This window comes from Parasteatoda tepidariorum, chromosome 1 (genome assembly GCF_043381705.1).
Source record: "Parasteatoda tepidariorum isolate YZ-2023 chromosome 1, CAS_Ptep_4.0, whole genome shotgun sequence".
NCBI classification, from domain to species: Eukaryota; Metazoa; Arthropoda; class Arachnida; order Araneae; family Theridiidae; genus Parasteatoda; species Parasteatoda tepidariorum.
In genome coordinates, this window is record NC_092204.1 from 38,700,995 (window position 1) to 38,723,112 (window position 22,118).

A 22,118-nucleotide genomic window follows, 5' to 3' on the forward strand; every position below is an offset into this window, starting at 1 on the left:
TATATTAATTTAAAATAAGTTCATTTCACTGGAAAAAAAAGAATAATCACAAATTTTCCAATCAATAATGTTTTAAACTACTAAAATGATATATTATTACATTATCATTTAATTATGGAATAATAATTTTGTTAATTTTTTTGTAATTATTTATATTTATAGTATATATTTCAATTTTAGGAATAATTTTGTATCAAAAATGTGTTTTTGTCCTCTCATCTTGGAAAATATAGGTTTTTGCCACTTTTTGCCAATTTGCTTGGCAAAAACCTGTTTTTGCCAGGACGGTTTTTACCGGTATTTACCATGGTTTTTTCCACCTGTGGCAAAATCTTGCCAACCCTGGTAACAGATATTTTGTGTTTGATATTTTCTTTCCATTATGTACTTTCATAATTTTCCATTCTTTATATGAAAACCTCTGTGTGCTTTTCTTGGTTAATACTAAAAGATAGATAAGATGGTTAAAAAAACGATAAGTATACAATGTGTTATTATATTGTATTTTCCTTCCTAAATTGCTAAATGTATTCATTTGAGAAAATTATTTATTGCGTCGTTTTTAAGTTGAGCTTGAACTTGAGTGAACTACTGTAAATTTTCTGGGACTTAATCTTTCAAGGTATTTTAATAAGAAAATGCTTTATTATTACCTCTTGCCCTTGGGTAAAATTTTACCTGACTTTGTGTGACAATCTTTAACCTCTGATATTTTTGTGCAAGATATTTTTAATAGTAATAAATATTTTTAGTCAATTTATAACAACAGAACACTGTGTTGTTCTGCAACAATGTGACTCTGTTGATACAATTCTGACCTTTAGTTTGATTGTTTTAATCTATCATCACTAAGAGATCTTACTGTAAGTGCTCAGTGCTGCATATATAGTACAGAACCTCTTATCCGGAAATCAGAAAACCGGAACGAAATTAAATACATTTTCCCGCAATTTTTTAAGAAAAAATTTCCCAAAAAGATTTTAGAATTCTTTTTTTTTTTAANTTTTTTTTAATTTTTTTTTTTTTTTTTTTTTTTTTTAAAGATGTTTACCATCATTTTAGAAATAATCGTTAGTTCCTACACTGTCAAAAGAAGTAAGTTTTTTTTAAATTATTCTAAATATATTGATATTTTTTTAGTTGAGTTTGACAATAAAAAAAACTGGTTTTTGTAGCGATTCAGAAAACTGGAAAAATCAGTTTATCCATAATGACGATGGTCCCGATCATTTCGGATAATCGGTTCTCTACTGTAGTGGGACATTTTATTTTGAAATACTAGTAATAATATCATGTATTTTCTTTAATTTTTCTCTCTTTCAAATTAATTAAAATTTATTTTGATAGACCTTGACAATAATGATAAAAATGAGTAAAGATTTTTAAAAGAATTGTTAATATCACCCATTTTTACATGCATGAAAAAGAAAATCTTTGAGATTAAATTTCTATTGACTCTTTTTCATGTTTTATTATTGATATTTTTGTTTTTGTATGTTGTCTGCATTGCAAAATATATAACAAAATTGAAATAAGAGCGCATAAAGTTTAACTTCCCAGGGGTCTGTCAAGGTTTTTCTGAGAAGTACCTATTTTGTGAAAATTTAGATATAATTTGTGAAAAATTTAAAATTTATATTAAAAAATCAGCACAAAAATATGGATTTATCGTTTCTTAAGGGATACAAAAATAAAGTTTTGAGAGAAAGTATTTTGTGAAATTTCCTTAAGTCGAATTTGTGAAGGTACCGCCAAAAAAATTGAATCCTACCTGGACAGACCCCTGCTTATGTAATTATTACCTGAACTACTAATCTTGGTGTGGTGCTTGATTAACTATTAGTTATGTCACCTCTCTTAACTTATGAACTAATCATTGTGTTATTTTTGCAGCATAGAAAAAGTGCCGAAAGTGACCTCACCTGTTCTGGTTATCCATGGTACAAATGATGAAGTGATAGATTTTTCACATGGTCAAGCCATTTATGAGCGTTGCCCCAGAGCTGTTGAACCATTGTGGGTAGAAGGAGCAGGCCATAACGATATCGAGCTCTATGGACAATATGTTGAGAGACTTCGTAAATTTATAAATGAAGAACTCTCCACTTAGTATTTTCTACATATTTATTAGCTGTCAGAAACAGCATATCACCATTAAGTATGTACTAAGTGCAAAGGCATCAATGAATATGAATGATTTCCATTAGTGCTAAAAATGACTTCATATTTATACTTTTTTCAATTATTTATTATATAAATTACATATTTTTTACTTAAAAGATTATTTTAGAGTTATTGGAATATTTAGAGAATAGATTTCTTTCAGTTTTGTGTAGTGTTTTGCGATTTCGTTTGTAATTCAAATTTTGATTAAAAGGTGTTTCTCGAATGCGATCCTAATAGACTTTTCTCCACAAATATTTTAAAATATATTACTTATTCAGTCTTGTGTTCAGATATTTAGTGTTCCTATTTTTTAAGTTGTTCCTATTTTAAGAATTTTGCCTGCTATTTTGCATGATTTGACATTGATTGGTTTTTAATAAGCATATAGTAAATTAGAGTAATCAGAAACTTTTCTAGAATTTAAAAAAAAAAAAATATATAATATTGTGCTACTTAAATAGATTTAAATTTTATTGAAATAAAACTTTTCTTTAATAATAATTTGTGTTTATAACTTTGCATTGATTTTAATGAAGTTTTAGTAGAGCTGTCTAACTTAAATGACAATCTGCTGAAATAAAATTTTTTTTATTTCAAAGTGCTAGGAAATAAAAATGGTTCACATTTTGTTTTTGAAATTAGTTCACATTTTGTTTCACATTTATTTTTTACTAAAGTTGAGCTATATTTCTTTAAATACAAATATCATTGTTTAAAATGCGTTGACTATGTTGTGATATTAAAATATAAATAAAATAACTAGTAAAAAAGTTAATGAATTAATAGTTTTTTTTTATTAGGTCAAATTACTAAATTTATTAAATATGCATCCAAAGAATTTTTCTTATTTTGTGTTTATTTACTTGCTATTCAAAGTAATCATCATGATTACTGTAAATATCAAATTTGTCATTTGACCAAATAGCGTTTATTTATTGACTGTTGATAACTAAAGACAGTAGGTTTTAATTATTAACAATTCATACTAATTTTCTAACCATAAACATAAATTAAAGGGGAAAAAACATAAATTTAAAAAAAAATTCAAATAAAAAGATTTTTTTAAATGTAACCTTAAAAATTTAATTTTTTTTTTTTTGGAAGGTAAAATACTGTATATTTGAATACAACATGAAAGTATAGTTTTTACTTTTAATGTATTTTAACACTAAATACTTTTTATAGTTGTAATTAATCTTATAACTAAATCTAGCCTTAAATAACTTTGATAACGATAATATAAATTGCCATTATTTTTAATGGGTGATGAATCTCCCCCTTATTTCTTTGAAGAAAATTATAGCATTACGAAAATATGAATGATAAATACTTAAGTTTTATTGAATTATTTTATAAATTTCGGATTTTTGTGTAAGATAATAATTTATATCTAAGTTATTTCTTTGATACGTAAATGATTAATTATCATTTCTACTTAAATGCTGACGTATGAGTTTAATGTACCAAACGTTTTGATTTGACTAAAAATATTTTTCATATCTATCTATCTATATATTCACTTAAATTATTTATAAAATAATGATTTTCTATTCTACTTTTTATGTGTGAAACTTTGTTAGACTGTGTTTTATTAAAATTAATTTATTATATTCTTTGAACAGTTATAAAATTTTAAATATTTTGTTCTTTTAACTTCCATTGTCACAAAATACTTTTTTTATTTATCTATAAATTTTTCTAAATAATTATAAAAAGATTACCAACTAAATTCAGCAATTATTAGTCTGTTCCTTTAAATCTGTGTTGGTGGAAATATGATGACTTGATGCATTAGTTGATTTATTCATCTAGTTGATATATTTGCCTTAAACATGTAAATATTGTCCTGCTGTCACAAGAAGTGTTCACATGATTTTGGTTACTAAAGTTAGAGAGGTTAATAATTTCAAATAGGATTGTGTGATCAACCATTTTGCTTTGGCATAAGTCAGTAGGGATAAAGAAAATTACCATCTAAATTGTTCTTAATTAGTTTTAAAAGCTGTACAAAAATCAAATTAAACAAATACTACATTTTGGTTGTGTATGTTTATCAACAGAAAATTGAATCGGTGTCTTTTTTTATATATATACACTTATTAGAAATTGGGTTTCATTTTTTTCTCCTCTTCATAAAAGCAAATACCTTGCAATTTTTATCTGAAATTCTTATTATGGCAGGACAGTACCTATGTGGTCAAAATTCATTGTTGGCTTTTCATGCTGATAGTGCAAAAATCTATTTTAACAATATATTCATTAAAACAATATATTCATTTCATTAATCATCAAATTTGAATGAGCTCATATCATTCTTCATATAATTTTTGTCTTGATTAGCTTTTTACAATTTTTTTACGTTCAAATATCTGTACCTTTTCTTATTAATAAAGTTTTCAAAACATGCTAATTTTCTGCTACCCTTTTTCATTTTTACAGATATTGTTCTGATTGTAGATATTTCTGTTGAAATTACTAGGTCACAAATTCAATAAAAAGATGTAACTGATTCTATTTAAATTACCCTTCATGTTGATTTGTTACAGATTTAAATTTATTTTTGTTTAAATTGAAATTAAGTTTTAAGTTCAAAATATTATTCATACAATAGCGAGTAAAGTTTGCATTTCTGGAATGGTTTGCATAGGTTTTAATAAATAAAAAATTTTCAATGCCTAGGTATTCTTAAAAAAAACCTTCTGGGTTGTTAGGATGTAAAGGTTCAACTATTGAACCTTTACATCCTAATGTGAAGTGTGAAGTGTAGTGTAATTTCTTGTGAATTGTAATTTCAGTTTTAAAAGATAACATACTAGTTGAAATTCAAAATTAAAAGAAACATTTATCTGTATGATTTGCTTTTTTCTAAATTAGTAAATATGAATGACTTTGTATGAAAATTGAGAACAATTAAAAAATTGAAATTTTGTAGATTTACTGTTTTACTTTCAAGAATGTGTTAAACTAAGCTGTTATATAAATAAAATTAATAAGTTCGAAATAGAGAAAAATAGTTTTTTTTTTATATATACACATTGGTGTAATTTTTAAAAATAATTATATTTTATTGTGTGAAATTGCTGCTAACTTTAAGTAAAGTAATGTTATAAGTGTTGTGATAAAGAGCTTTTTATTTATATTGAACATTTTGTATAATTTTTTCAGTACTTATAATGAAATTTCGTTTACAGCATTTTATAATCTTCCATTGGAATGGTGGTTGATCATCTTCACTCTTTTTATGAGCATTTGTTTTTATTATAAATTATTTTTGTCATTTTAAATTTTATGTAGCTTTATCAGGGGTGCACAACCTTTAAAAAAATTGAAGTAGTTTTTTAACTTTTTTGGTGGAAGTTTTTAGACAATGTATATGAATCACATTTTCAATTTTTTACATAATTCATTGAACTCCATCTCTTTTAAGCATGTTTTGCTTACAGAAAATCTTTTTTTTTAAAATAGTGAGATGTTGAATAGAATTATAATGTTGTAATTTCAGTATTTTTCTTAAGGAGTATTGAAGTTAAATCCAAATACAAGTTTAAAATTTCTTATGCTTGCAAGGTGACAATTATTGAGCTATGTGAAAATAAAAAGTTAAATTTTCTGAAACTACTTCAAGTTCTAACATGTTGTTCACATTTTAAATGCAAGTGCAGATGTACTTAATGACATGTTCAATGTGAGTGCCTTCAGTGGCTATGATATGGCTCATATATATGCTGACTTTTTCAAAAATTGCTGTATTGTCTAGAATTCAATTCAACACCTTTCTTGTTTGTTTTATAACGATAATGGTTACTTCCTAAGCAGCAGGTCTAGGTTGTTTGCATAAACTTTATTTTAATATTGCTTCACAAAAATGTTTCAATTGTTTCAATGGGTGGAAGTCAAAAGAATTAATAAGCTCTAATTATAAATTTTTTTAAAAGGGGAAACAACCCTGCATTTAACTGCCAAGTTATGACTTAATTTCGCTAACCTTTCATCAGTTAAAAATACTTTTTTTTAAAAATATAATTCAATGATTGCCATGCTGTTTGTAGTTTTTGTTAATGAATTTTTGTTCTAAACTTGAGGAGGCATTTAGCGGTAGGTTGTGCGCCCCTACTTTATGTTGCTAATAGAACTACTAGGTAAGCTGTTTTGTTTTGATGATCTTACTTGGGATACTTGTTTGTGAAGTGTTTTCCAATAAATTTCTGTTGTAACTGTTTCACCTTTCAGTATTTGTTTTGTAGTGATACTACCTGACTTTTCTTTTAATTTGTATCTATTCTCAGTGGGATCAAATGCAAAAAGTACTATATATATATATATATTTGTATAGGTTTTGAACATGAGACTTAATATGTTGTGTGATGTTTTATAATATACTTTTGTGTTTATTTGTATTATTGATCTGCATTCTTTTTCATATCATGAATTGTATCCGTTTCTGGTAGAAAAAAAAATATTCATACCGTGTGAAGTGAATAAATATTCGAAATTTGTAAATGTTTATTGTTTTTTTTTCCTATTGAATTTTAATTTATAATTGTCAGGAAATTTCGATTAATATTCTTTAAGGTATTGTATTGGAGTGATGCATTTTTTTCTCTCTCCAAACTTTGGGAAAATTATGAAAATAGTAGTGAATAATTCTAACCAGTATTACAATGATTTTATAGTAAAAATTTCACGATAATGTTGTTGCATTTTCTAACCAAGATGAAATTTTTTTTTTAAATCTTCAAAATGTTTTTACTAAAAAGGAGCTAAATGTTGACTGTTTTTTCCCCCATTGAATTTTAATTTGTAATTGTCAGGAAATTTCGATTAATATTTTTTAAAGTATTTTATTGGAGTGATGCATTTTTCTTTACCAAAGTTTGGGAAAGTTATGAAAATAATAGTGAATAATTCTAACCAGTATTACAATGATTTTATAGTAAAAATTTCACTATAATGTTGTTACATTTTCTAACCAAGATGAAATTTTTTTTTAAATCTTCAAAATGTTTTTACTAAAAAGGAGCTAAATGTTTACTGATTTTTTCCCCATTGAATTTTAATTTATAATTGTCAGGAAATTTCGATTAATATTTTTTCAAGTATTTTATTGGAGTGACGCATTTTTCTTTACCAAAGTTTGGGAAAGTTATGAAAATGATAGTGAATAATTCTAACCAGTATTACAATGATTTTATAGTAAAAATTTCACTATAATGTTNTTATTGATCTGCATTCTTTTTCATATCATGAATTGTATCCGTTTCTGGTAGAAAAAAAAATATTCATACCGTGTGAAGTGAATAAATATTCGAAATTTGTAAATGTTTATTGTTTTTTTTTCCCCATTGAATTTTAATTTATAATTGTCAGGAAATTTCGATTAATATTTTAAGTATTTTATTGGAGTGATGCATTTTTCTTTACCAAAGTTTAGGAAAGTTATGAAAATAATAGTGAATAGTTCTAACCAGTATTACAATGATTTTATAGTAAAAATTTCACTGTAATGTTGTTGCGGAACCTTTAGCTGTAGAAGAAAATCTGCAAGAAACTGTCCTTAGGTGGGCTGATCTTAAAGACATGGTTCCGAGTAGAACACCGAAGTCAAGCAATCTCTGGCTGCGGTCAGTAAGCGGGTGGGTGATCACTTTGATCAGCCTGCGTAGGGACCGAGGGTGCGCGGTATTGGTCCTCGTTAAACCATTCCCGAAGACCTGCACGCGAAGTCGAGCACATTAAGGTAGAACAACCAAAGCAGGGAAGCTATCCCCTCTGCAGAGGATCAAAATTGCGATGGCGTGTTTTCGGATCATCCTCAGGGATGTTTCCCAGACCATGGCCAGACAGTCTTCAATAGCCTTCTGTGCTGCCCCAGTGCGACGTAAATAAAGTACCTACCTATCTACATACGTATTATTCTTTCATCAGTTTCTTTAAATGCGAACAGAAAGGCGTATATTTGTACAATTTTTAGATATAATATTTAACTTGTTAATTGATTAATCAGTAATTTTTGTTTTTCTTATTTCACACGATTTTCAAAAAATAGATGACTGTACAACGTCATTTAAAGAGTTGGTGTTGATATTCGTTCGCGCGGGGAACTTGGTATCCATTTGGTGTGCACTTAGATGCAAACAGGCTTTCTCCATAAGTATGATGGTTTTTCCTTGAATTTCAACAGAATGTAATTTTTTTTTTTTTTTTTGGCGTGCACTTGGGGGTTGTCCCATTGGCCGCAGAAATGCCAGAACTGCTGCTCTCTTCTCGTTACCCAATGGGCACCTGTGGCGAGGCCAGGCGTTGGAGCAGCGTCGCCCACGTCACACAACCACAAACCCGTTTATAGGACGGGTCACAATCACACACAAAGGAGAAAGGACATAGAACACAGAGAGAAAGAAACATCCATGTCCTGAGCAGGATTCGAACCTGCGACCAGCGGCTNCACAAAGGAGAAAGGACATAGAACACAGAGAGAAAGAAACATCCATGCCCTGAGCAGGATTCGAACCCACGACCAGCGGCTCCTCAGTCAGGCACGCTAACCAGGTCGGCTTCAACAGAATATAGATAGATATATTCGATGCTACATAGACGGTAGTCTGAAATATTTTAATCAAATGCAGTTAATTATATAGTTACTAAAACTGATCTTTTTTTGGAAAAACTGTTCACACGTCGAAACACACACAGATTATTTTTTTCAACGTTTCCAAGTTTATTTATTAAACATAAACTTGGCAAAATCGTTATTATATGTAGTAAAATCTATAGAGAAAAAATAAATTAAATTTCTTATAATAGTAACAAAATAAGGATATTAAATTATGAATATTAATTATTAATATTTTTGTTAATCAAATTTTAAATGAAAAGAGACCACCGGAATTTCCTGTTTACTTTTCCCAACATATCTGTTTCCTCTTTTGAGAAAATTGGAACTTCCTTATGTTTAAACACAACTATATTTTGCGAACTTTGAAAGAATATCTAATTTATTTGCAGACGATTTCGGTGGCATTTTTTTGCATTTAAAATGAATTGGTAAGTAATTCTTTTCCCCATGTTAATCTTCATTATTTTTATATTTGTTTTCCTTACGAATACCCAGAATAAAACGCTTGATTTTTTTTTTCAATCTGATAAATTAATTCAAATTTATTATTTTCATTATTAACTTGCTTTCGTATTTGTAATTGTTTTACATTTGTATCACAAGTGCAAAAACTCCGAAATTTCGATCACTTTCTGACTAGGTTGAGCACGCAATTCTTTATTGAGGCTGTGTGCTTCAAGACGATGCTAGTTTTAATCGTTCTCGAATTCATAACAACCAGAACTTATCGCAATTATTTCTTTGTGGAATTTATCCTTGATTAAAATACCGAAAACTTTCTGAATAGTTAGAGCTCTTAAATTTAAACAGATATCTGTACTGGATGACAATACAAGTTTCCATCGTTTCGTGACCAGGATCCAGAGAAACCGTAAATCAAAACACTTTGCAAAACTCATACCAACTTCAATGTGTGAGGATTTCTTAAAGATCTATTGTTGCAAAAGATAATTCATTGGAAAAATTTATTTTATCTGATTTCATCCTTCTTTCTTTCTATCTTTGAAATTTTTTTACTGACGTTACAATTATAAAATTATTATTCATTCACTAAGCGAATTTACTATAGTTAATAATATGTGCATAGATTTTTCAACATTTTAAAAAATTTATTCTGCTAGAATGATTAGCAAGAACGCCATGTATCTTCTGGTCTTACAAGCAGGTTTCAATTATGCAATATAAGAATCAAAATAACATGTTCTTACGAGAACCCATTTACATTTTACAGTGTAAATTGAGTTTTATTATTATTTACTTATTTTTTAGAACAGTCATGTTTTTTTTCAAACTTTGGAGCATGGGAGCGAGATTTATTTGAACTGAAACTTTCAGAATATTAGTCTTACTTTTGTATCAAGTGACACTCAAAAACTACCCTTATGTCCAACCTGAAGTTACCATGAAGCCAATCACGCTGTTCTATCCTGATATAAAAAGAAAAGTTTCATTTCAAAAATCTATATACATACTACGTGTAATGTGGTGATTGGTGCAGTTTTAAATAAGTAATTTTACTACGAAATTTCCGTTGTAGCAAAGATAGTATACGATAATTTTCATGAATTAGAATTAAAAGAACTTTTTTCCACTACTACTTATAAACATTTTGAACAATATATTAAGGGTCAGATTGAGAATAGGTCATGCTCTTGAGTCCCTATCAAGGTCGTACAAAAACTCTGTTTGTTTTTTAAATTTCGTCTTTAGTTCGCTACCACTGATAAATATATGTTGAATAAAACTCTAATGTTGAAGGCTATGTAATGGGTACAAAGTGTGATATTGAGATATTTGGTAGCTGTAAAATTGCACCAATAATCAGCAGTTGTAATATAGATACTGCGGAAATTAGTGTTTTACGGCCATTCGAAGAGAGAGTACCGGAGAAAATAAATTGACAGTGGTTCGTTTTGACTATCATGAGTTTGCTGGGAGTAGAAGCATCATGCCAAGTCATACTGATTACAATCAATCTTTATTCTAATGGGTGGAAAAAGAACTACCAAAAACGTGCTTTGCTTGATTTAATAACGTAAGGCCACCAGAAAGGACAACAAATAGCAAATAAATAAATAATTGGAATTATTTTAGCTTTATATATATGTTCTTCATATATTATGCCCTTCAGTTTTGTGTATGGTTTCGTAGTGTTGATCAGTACTGATTCATTGATAACTATTATTATTTTATCCCCGTGCGAAGAACGGGTATTCAGCTAGTTATAAATAAAGTAATGCATTGTTGAACTGCTATAAACAGCGTATATATTTGCTGTAAAATTTATTTATTTTGAAACACACGCAAATTTTTGTGTCGTGATTTCTTACGAAAATAACATTTTCACTTGAGCACTTAAATTATTTTTTTATTCTCAAATGAAGCTTCCATTTTACATATTATGATCGAAATCAAATTTTCTCTTTGAGGTAATCTACGTATTCCAGTAATTTTCTTTTACCACAATTTTATCTCAAAAAACAAAACCCTTTATATTTATTTTTTATATGTTCGCAGACATAAAAATATCAGGTTTAGAAAACAATGGGCAGTGGTCTTTTTCAAGCGTTTAGAGAACATGGACGTCCAACGTATTATGAAGATAACAGATGGCCTGTTACCGCAGATACTGTTGTATACGGAATATTATATGGTTTTCTTGCTATAGCATTTTCTTTTTATGTAATCATTATCGGAATTCGAGGAGCTCAGGTAAGTTTTCATCACATTTTTTTTATTCTACCCTTTTTCTTCTTTTTTTTTGAGTAATAGTGATCAAAATACAGAAAAACTTTGATTATCCAACGTAAATCTGACAAGCCAGAGGCTGAACTTCATTACTGAGGAAAACAAATCCATCAATTGTCACAATTTTGTGGTTGTAAATGGTAACTAGGTGTTTGTTCTATTTCTATTGCACCTTTCTTATTCCCATGCCAATAAAAACGTATTCCCATTGGTCCGTATGTAACTAACTGATCATTAATGGATTTCCAGAGGACAGGTAAGAGAAGTGACGTCAGCTTAGATACCTCTATATTTTATTTTATAACCGTCGTTGAACAGCCGACCCAATTTTTGGGGTTAACTACAGCTAATGTTCTACTCAGTACCCTTGTAATTTTGAACCCAATATAGAAGACAAGGGCAACTCCTGGATCAAGTATTGGGAGAAATTTGCCTTCGTGGAGGACTTTTTGATAGAGTTAACCCACATTTGCGTTACATGAAAAGGGAAACCTCCCACAGTTAGCCTGATGGCAAGGGGACTTTAACCAGTGATTCGTCTACCACTGAGGATATTTTACGTCAGCACTGTGGTCGGGGCAAGCCTGATGCAGAATTCGTTTCAATCAGCCAAAGCTGGGATTCGAACCCGGTTCACCTTATTGGAAGGCGAATGCTCTATCCTCTGAGCCATCACGGCTCTTGATACCTCTATATAAGTTTTTCATTTAATTTCATCAATAAACTCTGAAAGTCGAGTTGTTTATTTATTTATTATAGTGCTGCATAGCATTTAACTGTAATTTTAATCAAGCCATTTTAGAAATGTGTCATTTCATCAAATAGGTATAAAGGTTAAATTAATTGAAATTTTTAAATTGATCTTTTTATTATTGCCCCAATTAGCAGGGCTCATTTCTTCCTTTTTTTTTTTTTTTTTTTNCAGTAATTTTAGTTACTTTTTTTTTTGAATAAGTCATTTGTACAATTTAGCATTGAATTCTATTATGGTTTCTGAAGTTCATTGCATTTATTCATATTCATCTGGAAGCTGAGAAAAATGTTTTATTCTAACGATTCCATCCGCACTACGATATTTCGATTTTCTTTCAAATATAGTAATATAGCCTGTTTCTTAGTATCGGAAAACACTATGGTTCAACTAAATTACCTTTGAAATAATGAAAAGATGTCTAAACAATTTACATGTTTCATATTTCCTTAACCAAACCAAAGCCACAAACTTTTTTGCTTGCGTGAAACGTTATTAAAATTAAAAAAGCAAAAAATAATACACATGTTAAATTTTAGGAAAATAAATTTATAAAAACTTAGGAACCAATTTTCGTTAACAGAAATATGCAGAAAAAATCGATTCAAATAGACGAGGTCCTGCTGTTGTCTGATTTATACAAAGGAAAAAAAAACACATCTTAAATTCCTAAAATAATCAAATAAATATTAACAATAACTTTTTTACACTAGTGAAGTTATTTTATTGTACCTTAAAAATACAACTGTGTTATCAAACATAGATATAATCTCTACACCGTGGCAGATAAGGTAAATGCTACTACTGATTTAACAAGGACACATTTTGAATGGAAATGATTAGCAAATTTAAAGAAAGGAAATTAAGATGAAGATTCATTTGTGTATATTATTGTGTATATAATTAAGAAAAATACATTGTACATCGAAAGTTATAATTAGTAATAAAAATAGGCTAATACTAAACTGACTGACGATGTAGTAATAGGAAGATGTAGTAATAGAGTCATTCATTATTGTGTTTGATATAATTTTGAATGTTAATTAGGATCAAAAGCATAATTTGAAATTTTCTTAAATCATAGAAATTTTTTCTTAAATAATTTTTTTAAAATGATTAAATTTAACGCTTTTAAATGAATATTTTTTTAATTTTTTAAATAAACAGAGTTATTTTCAAAATACTTTTTGTCATTATGTAATCAGCAATGTCAAACGTTAATCTATATTTTAAGAAGCCTTGTTAAAAATAAAGTGTAAAAAGTATACATTTTACTCACAAATCAATATTTAAGCCAGAAAAGAAAAAGCTATCGAATTCTAACGAATCATTGCTGAGTAATGCGAGACTAAAAGCATCTAAACCTGGTGAAGTAAGCAGAAAGAAATTAAAAGGCGATTCTTAAATATATTATACCATCGAAATTCCAAAAATTTTTTAATTGTTTTTGATGTTACTCATCCAGTCTTTCTTACTTGTGACTCGCCGGTTTTTTTTTAGATATTTTACAGCCTATATATGCATACTTTTCCGTACTTCTCAGATTAAACATCACAGTATTCAAAAAAATAACTTATAGCAATTTTTTTTTTATATTCCATTCGCTTAAAAGTTTTTAAGATATATCGAATTAAGCAAAAAGTCAAATTAAAATAACCGCTCTCCTAATTAAACTACTGAAATCATATTTTTCAAATTGCAACTCTTTGTACCTCTGAAATTGGAAATGGGTACATCATTGCGGCGGCCACTATATAAAGCTTCCTAACTCTCCCCGGACTGAAGTATAAAACTATGGTGATTTAAGCATCCTGACAGAAGCCAACAAACATCTCTCTTATAGTTTGTCTAAGCAAGGAACTCCTCCCGCCGCAAAGTTTGAGACCGTCTGGTGCTATGGAAACAAGAATGGCTCATTTCAGGGAGGGTAGCTTCACTCTAAGGCTAACGCAATAGACCAAAGAAAGAGATTCCCTTTCTCTGGCCGACCCGAGCCGAAACCGCATCGAAACAGTGACTCCGTACCCCTACTTGAAATAGTCATGCCTCGTTACCATAGTCACCGCCACAGATCCAGACGAATGTCTGGGGGAGTTCTTATTTTGGACAAACTATACACATTTCTCCCTCCTCGACACTTTTGAGACTATGCATTTTGTTCAATTTTGAATGAATGGAGGTTTTCAAATTCGACTATTATTTGTTTCGCAGCATTTTTGAGCATTGACGCATTTTTTTTTTTTTTTTTTTTTTTTTTTTTTTTTTTTNTTTTGAAGGAAAGCTCCTTTTTTCAGTGTAATTGCATTGGAAATAATTAAATAAATTCAAGAAAATTACCAAAATCAATCTAATAAACTAAGAAAAAAAATTGCATTAAGGAAAAAAAATTGCACTTTTGAATTGTTTATCGTCTGCAGTTATGTACTTTAAAGTATTTCGATCGAAAACAAATTCTGAGATAAAATATATTTTGCTCAGAATCATAGCATTGACGAAAACATCAAAGATACTCATTAAAAGTTCATCACCTCAATAAGTTGGTAACCAAAGGTCATTAATATAATGAAGCATGAAATATTTTTTTTTTTTAAAGTGCTGCATCGGCAGCCGGTAGACTGAGTTTTAAAGCTCTAAATTCTCGTTTAAAAATGTATTTTAATTTTTATATTATACCTAGTTAAGTTTACCGCCTTAGTAAAGTTGATAAAATAGGTTGATGAGCATAATCAAACACCAAATTGCGAATAACTGTTTCCTCAGCCCCCGGTAAATTGAACTCCAAAATACTCACGTTTTCCCCTGGGTTTTATCAGCTCATTTTAAAATGACCTTTTCATACTAAAATTATTTTCACATTAGTTTGAAAAAATTTTCTGCACAAATGTGTATTGTATAAAAAACTAGTGAATGCGTTTTAAACCTTGATATTATTATCTTGGCTATAGTATATGTGCCACTATGAATACTTTTATCATTATACTATTATTTTAAACGAATATTTGTGTTTTATTTCTTAAATTGCAACATCATTTGATTGAAGATTTAAAACTAATGAAACTAAAAAATCTTCGCTTTTTGCAGAGGATATACGTTTTCACAAGAGTAACCATTAGTCTGTTCATTGGAGCTGTCATATTAAGTAAGCAAAATTATAACTTGATTTTATATATTTTGCTGTAACTTTTCCTTTGCTATTGTAAAGTTTTATATCATTTACTCTTAACGGTGTAGAACAGGGTTTCTTAACCTGTGGTTCATGAACCCCTAAGGGATACATGAGTTATATTTTGGGGGTCCGCTGACTACTCCTAATTTTTAAAACGCTTGGAAGCCTACCCATTACTTGTAAAGCGAGTTATGGCAACTATAATTCCGTTTGTTACAATGTATCTTTGCGAAGCGGGATTTTCCGCAATTGTGACAATAAAAAACATAACATCGAAATCGATTGAATGTTGAACATGATATGCCCGTTTGCTTTGTTGAAAACCATCCTCCAATTCAATTTGTTAAGTAAAGAAAAGCAGCAGCAACCTTCACGTTAAAAATTTTAATTTTAAAAATTTTGTATACTATTAAAATAATAAAATTAAATGTTTTCTAATAATTGACGTTTTTTGCAATTATTTTTTTCACAGGGGAGGGGGGGGGTCCGTGACTTCTTAAAAATTTTTAAAAGGGGTCCATTACATCACAAAGGTTAAGGAACACTGGTGTAGAAAGACTACTTTTTTCTTTAATTAGCAGTTTGGGCGGAGTTTGATACTTGACATTTTCGATTTTGTTGAAAATTTAAGAATATGCTCCTTATCCAAAACTATTAGAAAAGTGTTTTTTTTTANTTAAGGAACACTGGTGTAGAAAGACTACTTTTTTCTTTAATTAGCAGTTTGGGCGGAGTTTGATACTTGACATTTTCGATTTTGTTGAAATTTTAAGAATATGCTCCTTATCCAAAACTATTAGAAAAGTGTTTTTTTTTTAAATTTTCTTTCAAAGTTTTTTTTTTTTTTGGGGGGGGGGCAATGTTGAAGAAGAATGTTGTTGTAAGGAACATATCCTAGAAATTTCGACAAAATCAAAACTATCAAGTATCCAACCCTGTCTGACTCTTAAAATAACTAGCTCTAAATTATTATTGTTTGCATACATTATTATTATTGTTTGCATTAAACAATAAGTTAAATAAACGAACTATGTTTTATAAGGTTATCATCTTGTTGATTACTAAATAGGAGTTTTTGTGTAGTGTATTGTGTTGTAGCCATGAGTCACAAAGCATATTCTAGGTGCTCCATAACGACCGCTTTAAATCTATACTTTTAGAATCCTTCTGAGGAAAAAAATATATACAGTGGAACCTGTAAAAGTGACCACCTGGGTAAAGTGAACGCCTGAGTAAGGTGACCATTTTCTATTAGTTTTATTTCAAGAGTCCTTTTTAAAGAGTCTTCGTAAAGTGACCACCTCTATATAGTGACCATTTGACTTGGTCCCGAGGGTGGTCAATTTAGACAGGTTCCACTGTACTTATTTGAAGTCGAAAATTAACAGTGAAATAGGGACGAAAGAAATACGTTACATAAGTCTTAGGAATCACTATTGCAGAAGATAGGATTAAAAAAACACCGACCTTGTTTGATTTTCTGAGAAAGCACAGAAGAGTTGAAAGGAGATAATAAAAAACTACTCCACTTTTCTGACAATTAAGCAAGCTTTGATGTTTTTTATTCTATATTCTTTAATAGCTATTTGTCCGATTTTGGTATATATATATATATATATATATATATATATATATATGCATAGCATCTGCCAGTTTGTAAACTTTTTTTCTTCTTTTCTGACGAGTAAAAAATGTATATACAGGATAGTCTTTATAGAACACTAGGCATTAGATTTCTATGCATTCTATGTTTTCATATTTGAATTTAAGATAGACAATAATTGTACGTACAATTATTCATTTATTTATCTACTCGTTTATTTATTTACTCTCCTATTCATTTATTTATTTATTCACTGACAAAGAGAGGTGTTTATCTACGATTATGTCAGATCTAAAAACCATCAAGGTGAAAATTAAATTTTAATATAATTTTGTTTGAAAACATTTTTAAAGGAAAGAAAAATTTTAGACTACAATTTACTCGATAAACTTTCCGTCTTTATTTGGGATTACTGATTTTTTGAACAAATTGATTTTATACTAAATATCAAATCAGTCTTTCTTATCTTTAACTGTAAATTTGTCTTTTAAGCAAATCAAAAGGTAAAGATTGAATTTATAGAAATGTATCAATATTTCTTGAATATTGGATCTGAAATTTTTCTTAACTAATGTACAATTTCTTTTCTTTTTTTTCTAATAATTTCTTCCTTTTACTTCGTTTAAGTATTCAATGAAATAAGTTTATTGGGAGCAAGAATTATTAGTTGATATCATACCAAGCATATGAATTAAGTGAACTGAAACTTTTAAATATCTTAAGAAATTATTATAACTCATTTTGTGTGACGCATACTTATTTTATTTTGTTGTTTCATAGTATGTAATTTTGGATATGGCTGGGAATATGGATCTTTAACAGCAACAACGCAGTACAAATCATTTGTAAATGAGCATGTCAAAGCAAATATAGGACTAAAAATAGGCTTACGTGGGATTAATGTCACTTTAAGAGGTATAGTGTTTTTCATGCATAATTGTAACAGTAAGTAGATGTAAGGTATGTAAACAAAACACATTTCATTTTTTGAAACTAATGATTCATTTATATTATCTAGTAGATCTTTTGCTTCAATTTCTTTGGATTATTTAGTTTAGATTGTTGTTCGAAATAAAATAATATTGTACTTCATTTAAGAGCTTTAACAATGTGATTTCTTTTTTAATTTTCTATTCTTCTCTAATAAGATAATTACTATGGTGAATATTTTGTAATGGGAGAATTTTGGACAGTTGGTGTAGATGACTAATTGTAGTAGATAGATTTTTATTGATTATGACAGGAATAAAAAAAATAAATAATGGCCATGTCTGATTAATGGCCAAGATGTCTGATTGAAGCAGATGATGAAAACAGGATAATAAACATAACAAAAATTTATTTCGATGGCAAAATAGAAAGAATATTCTATTTTACGCCTCAAGGATATTGTTATCCAAGTGACATTTCAAGTAAATTCATAATTTTTGCATAAAAATTATAATAGGGACAGGCCGTGGTAGATAAACCCTTCATGACTTGCTTGATCTAAAGTCAATTCATAAGTAGTATTTAATAATGCTTTGTAGTACAAAAGCGAGATCCATAATAGGCGTATTATCAAAAAAGGACACTGCTAAAAGAAAAGCCAATTAAGCCAATTCCGCGATATCTCATCTTAATATATTTAAATAATTTGGCAGAAGATTTAAAGACAAAAAGTGAGTTGGAAATTAAAATGTATCGAAATCTATTTTTGACTTTATTTTTCTTTAAGCTACTTTATTTTTCTATCCACGGAAATTTTTCGGTTACAGGACTATATTAAATTCTAACAGTCTTTTTTGGTGATTCAGTTGTAGCCAGGTTATTTAATATTAATAATGTGGAGTTGGCTCTATTTTAGGCGATATTATCACCGAAAACTCGCCAAATTTTGGAACTCTTCCCAAGCTCCTAATTGTCCGTTATTAGAGAACACCGATTATCCGAACTCTGATTTACTTGATTTTCCGGGTAGTTCAAGGATCATGTGCTTTCCCAACCTTCTTCTTCTTAAGAAAAAATAAATAAATAAATAAAATTAAAAAAATCAAGAAAGTGATTCTTTATTTTTAGAATAACTGAATGGGGCTCGAAAAATTGCTCCTTTTGTCCCTTTGTGATCTTGAAAAGAAACTCGCTTTCTTCCGCTCTGTTTTAATGCGAGTGCTAAGTAATTTCTAATAAAGAAACAGGTTTCCAATAAAATTTTAAAAATTATTTTTTTAACCACTATGCTAGATTAGGAGCTACTACAATTATTAATCCTAAGCCTGGAAAAAGTGTTAAGGGAAGTAACTTAAAAACCTTCCTTTTTTTAAAGTTGTTCAATTATCCGTATTTTCCTTTATCTGGATCGGCTTTGGTCTCTATTGGCTCGAATAATCGGTGCCTTACTCTATTCATATACTGCTGATTTGAATTTCTTGGCCTTAGGACTGGAAAGGGGGTTTGGATGTCCGATGGCCGGCCCATCAGTTTGACATTTGAAAGTATCACAAAATTGTTATATAAAAAGCGTTTCTTAAAAAAGACTGTCTTCGTCTTTGTACAACGAATGGCTTAATATTTTATTTTGTTGATAAAATATGATTTTTAATTTTAAGTATGGCCATATTTGTTTCATTATTAAAATGCTCCCTAAAAAAAGATGATTTTCCTTGTTTAATCCTTTTATTAGCAGTATCCTGTGTTGTGGTATAATGACAATGCACGAAAGAAATTTTCATTATAACAATCTGCCACGATAAAAATTTGAAAATTGAATATTTTTCTTTCAAAAACTTCCTGTTTCCAATAAGGTGATATATTAGGTATTCTTCATCTCTTCCTTAGGAATTTTTTGGTTTATTTATGTTTTATGTAATATCTTTACATTGCGTTTTGAGTTTGATTACCTTTGTCGTAGTAAATGACAAAATAATTTAAGCATTAACTTCATACAAATGATTGGTCATGTTCTACGTCAACCTGAAAAGATTAAAGTAAAACAAATTTTTTATTGGAACCCTCAGGGCAATAGAAAAAGAGGAAGACCTAAAAATACTTGGCGCAGTACGATTGTAACTGAATTGAAAACGATATCAAAATATGAAGAGAGGCAAAATATCAGACCACAAATAGAGTGAGTCTCCAATTCGAAGTGAAGAGGAATATGTATGTATGTTCATATAAATGGTTCGTAATTACTATTAATAAATATATTTTTAGAATCCTTGTTGGAAATGAAGTCAAAAAAGTTCAGATTAGTTTTAATTTATTTTTTCAAATTAAAAATTAATATCGACTAGTTGAAGTAAATACATATCTGCCATGCTGCTAGCAATTTTATTTTTTAAATTTTATCAGTAGCAATGAATTTGGAAATTTTTTTAATTAAATAACTTTTTAACGCCAACTGTAAAATGTGCTACTGCATATTAAATATCTAAGAATAGCAATTCTCATAATTTATAGTTTGTTTGTGCAGTTTTTATTTGCACTCTTGCGTTCTTTTGATCTAATCAGACCTATAACAAGATGGGAGTCTTGAAGAAAAAGGTGAATAAACATTAATTAATCTTTCGTATTGTCCTTGTATATTTCTGACACATCTGGATTTGTTGGACTTATTTTCTTGGAGTTATAATAATATTATTGTGGTACTATGTTTATATGTTGTTATGCTTATAATTTAAAAGATTATCTTTATTCTTTTACACTAATTAAAAAAAAAGAACTTTTTTCGAATGCATTACATTTTATAACTAGACAAATTTTTAGCTAAATATTTAATAGTTTTATACAGGTTAGCACAGAAGAAAGGGAACTTTTGCAGTAATGCAATTTATACAAATAAATACAGGAAAAAAAAATTCTTGACAAAAGTACATGTCTACAGTATGTCATTTATGTTTTCGAAACAAACTGTCACAAACTTATTTTATGTATTTTCTGCCGGTAATATTTGTAAAGAGGGTGTGTAAAAAGTAAAGAAACAATCTGTGACATTTCGTTGTGAAAACATAAATGGCATGTTACTTACCTGCACTTTCGTGAGTAAACAAATGTTTTTTCTGACACTATTTATGCAAATTACGTTACTTCAATATTTTCAGTTTCCCTGTACCATTAATTGAAAAGTCTAATTTTCGATAATTCCAAAAATTTACAGACTTATTTATTATAAGTTTTGATCTTAATCATTATCCATACGCTATAGCCCTTGCAGAGCCCTGATCTCATTTAAAACTTTGGACCACTCTTTTCTGTTGGTAGCTTTATCTTGCAATTGGCAATTTTAAATAATTTCAAGTTCTTTCCATCTAGTTCTGGGACTTCCCCTAGATCTCGACGCTCCTGGCTTTCCATCATTCTTCCTGTTACGAAACCTTTACAAGAAATAAGCTTTTATAAGTTTCTCAAACTTATCATAATCATATACACTCTATAACAAAAAAATCGACGCACCAAGAAGGAGTTGTCCGATTTAAACGAAAATTGGTGGATAGGTAGACAATGTACAGAATAGTAAATGATTAAAATTTCAGAACAATTGAATAATTTATTGCAGAGTTACTGTAACAAGTTCAATAAGGTGTTGACCCGCATCTAGCCTGGATACAAGCTGCCACACAGCGTGACACAAGCTCCCAGATGGTCTCTTGCGGTATTTTCTGCCAAATTCGATCCAATTGTTGAACGAGGTCATCAACATTCCGTGCCAGATGCAATCGCCTTCCCATCATATCCCAGACATGCTCGATGGGAGAGAGATCTGGTGATCTGGCAGGTCAAGGAAGAGTTTGACAAGCTTGCAGACAGTTCATAGCAACACGTGCCGTACGTGGCCTGGCATTGCCTGCTGAAAAACCAGCCCAGGGCGCTGTAAGGAACGGTAGCAAAACAGGTCTTAGGATGTCGTTGACGTACCGCTGTGCAGTAAGTGTACCTCTAATGATGACCAAAGGGGTCCGGCTGTCAAAGGAAATGGCACCCCAGACCATAATGCCTTGTTGAGGGCCGGTGAGGCGTGCAATAGTGAAAGCAGGATCCCCCCTCTGCGTCTCCAAACACGTCTTCGATGATCGTCAGGACACAGTTGGAA

The 22,118-nt window shown here is 29.4% G+C and overlaps 2 protein-coding genes across 2 annotated transcripts in view; both read left to right on the forward strand.

The window, feature by feature from the left end:
* The window catches only part of LOC107447026 (alpha/beta hydrolase domain-containing protein 17B), a 9,867-nt gene extending 3,201 nt beyond the window's left edge, over positions 1-6,666 (forward strand). The window contains exon 2 of the mRNA XM_016061842.3: positions 1,894-6,666. Within this exon, the coding sequence (XP_015917328.1) occupies positions 1,894-2,110 (217 nt within the window). The 3' untranslated portion in view covers positions 2,111-6,666. The remainder of the gene's footprint in view (positions 1-1,893) is intronic.
* A 2,385-nt stretch (positions 6,667-9,051) lies between these two features.
* LOC107447004 (dual oxidase maturation factor 1) overlaps positions 9,052-22,118 on the forward strand; it is a gene marked incomplete in the record, with an annotated part of 22,395 nt that continues 9,328 nt past the window's right edge. Inside the window, 4 exon segments of the mRNA XM_071178873.1 lie at positions 9,052-9,210; positions 11,300-11,494; positions 15,363-15,420; positions 17,831-17,965. Of these exon segments, the coding sequence (XP_071034974.1) occupies positions 11,327-11,494; positions 15,363-15,420; positions 17,831-17,965 (361 nt within the window).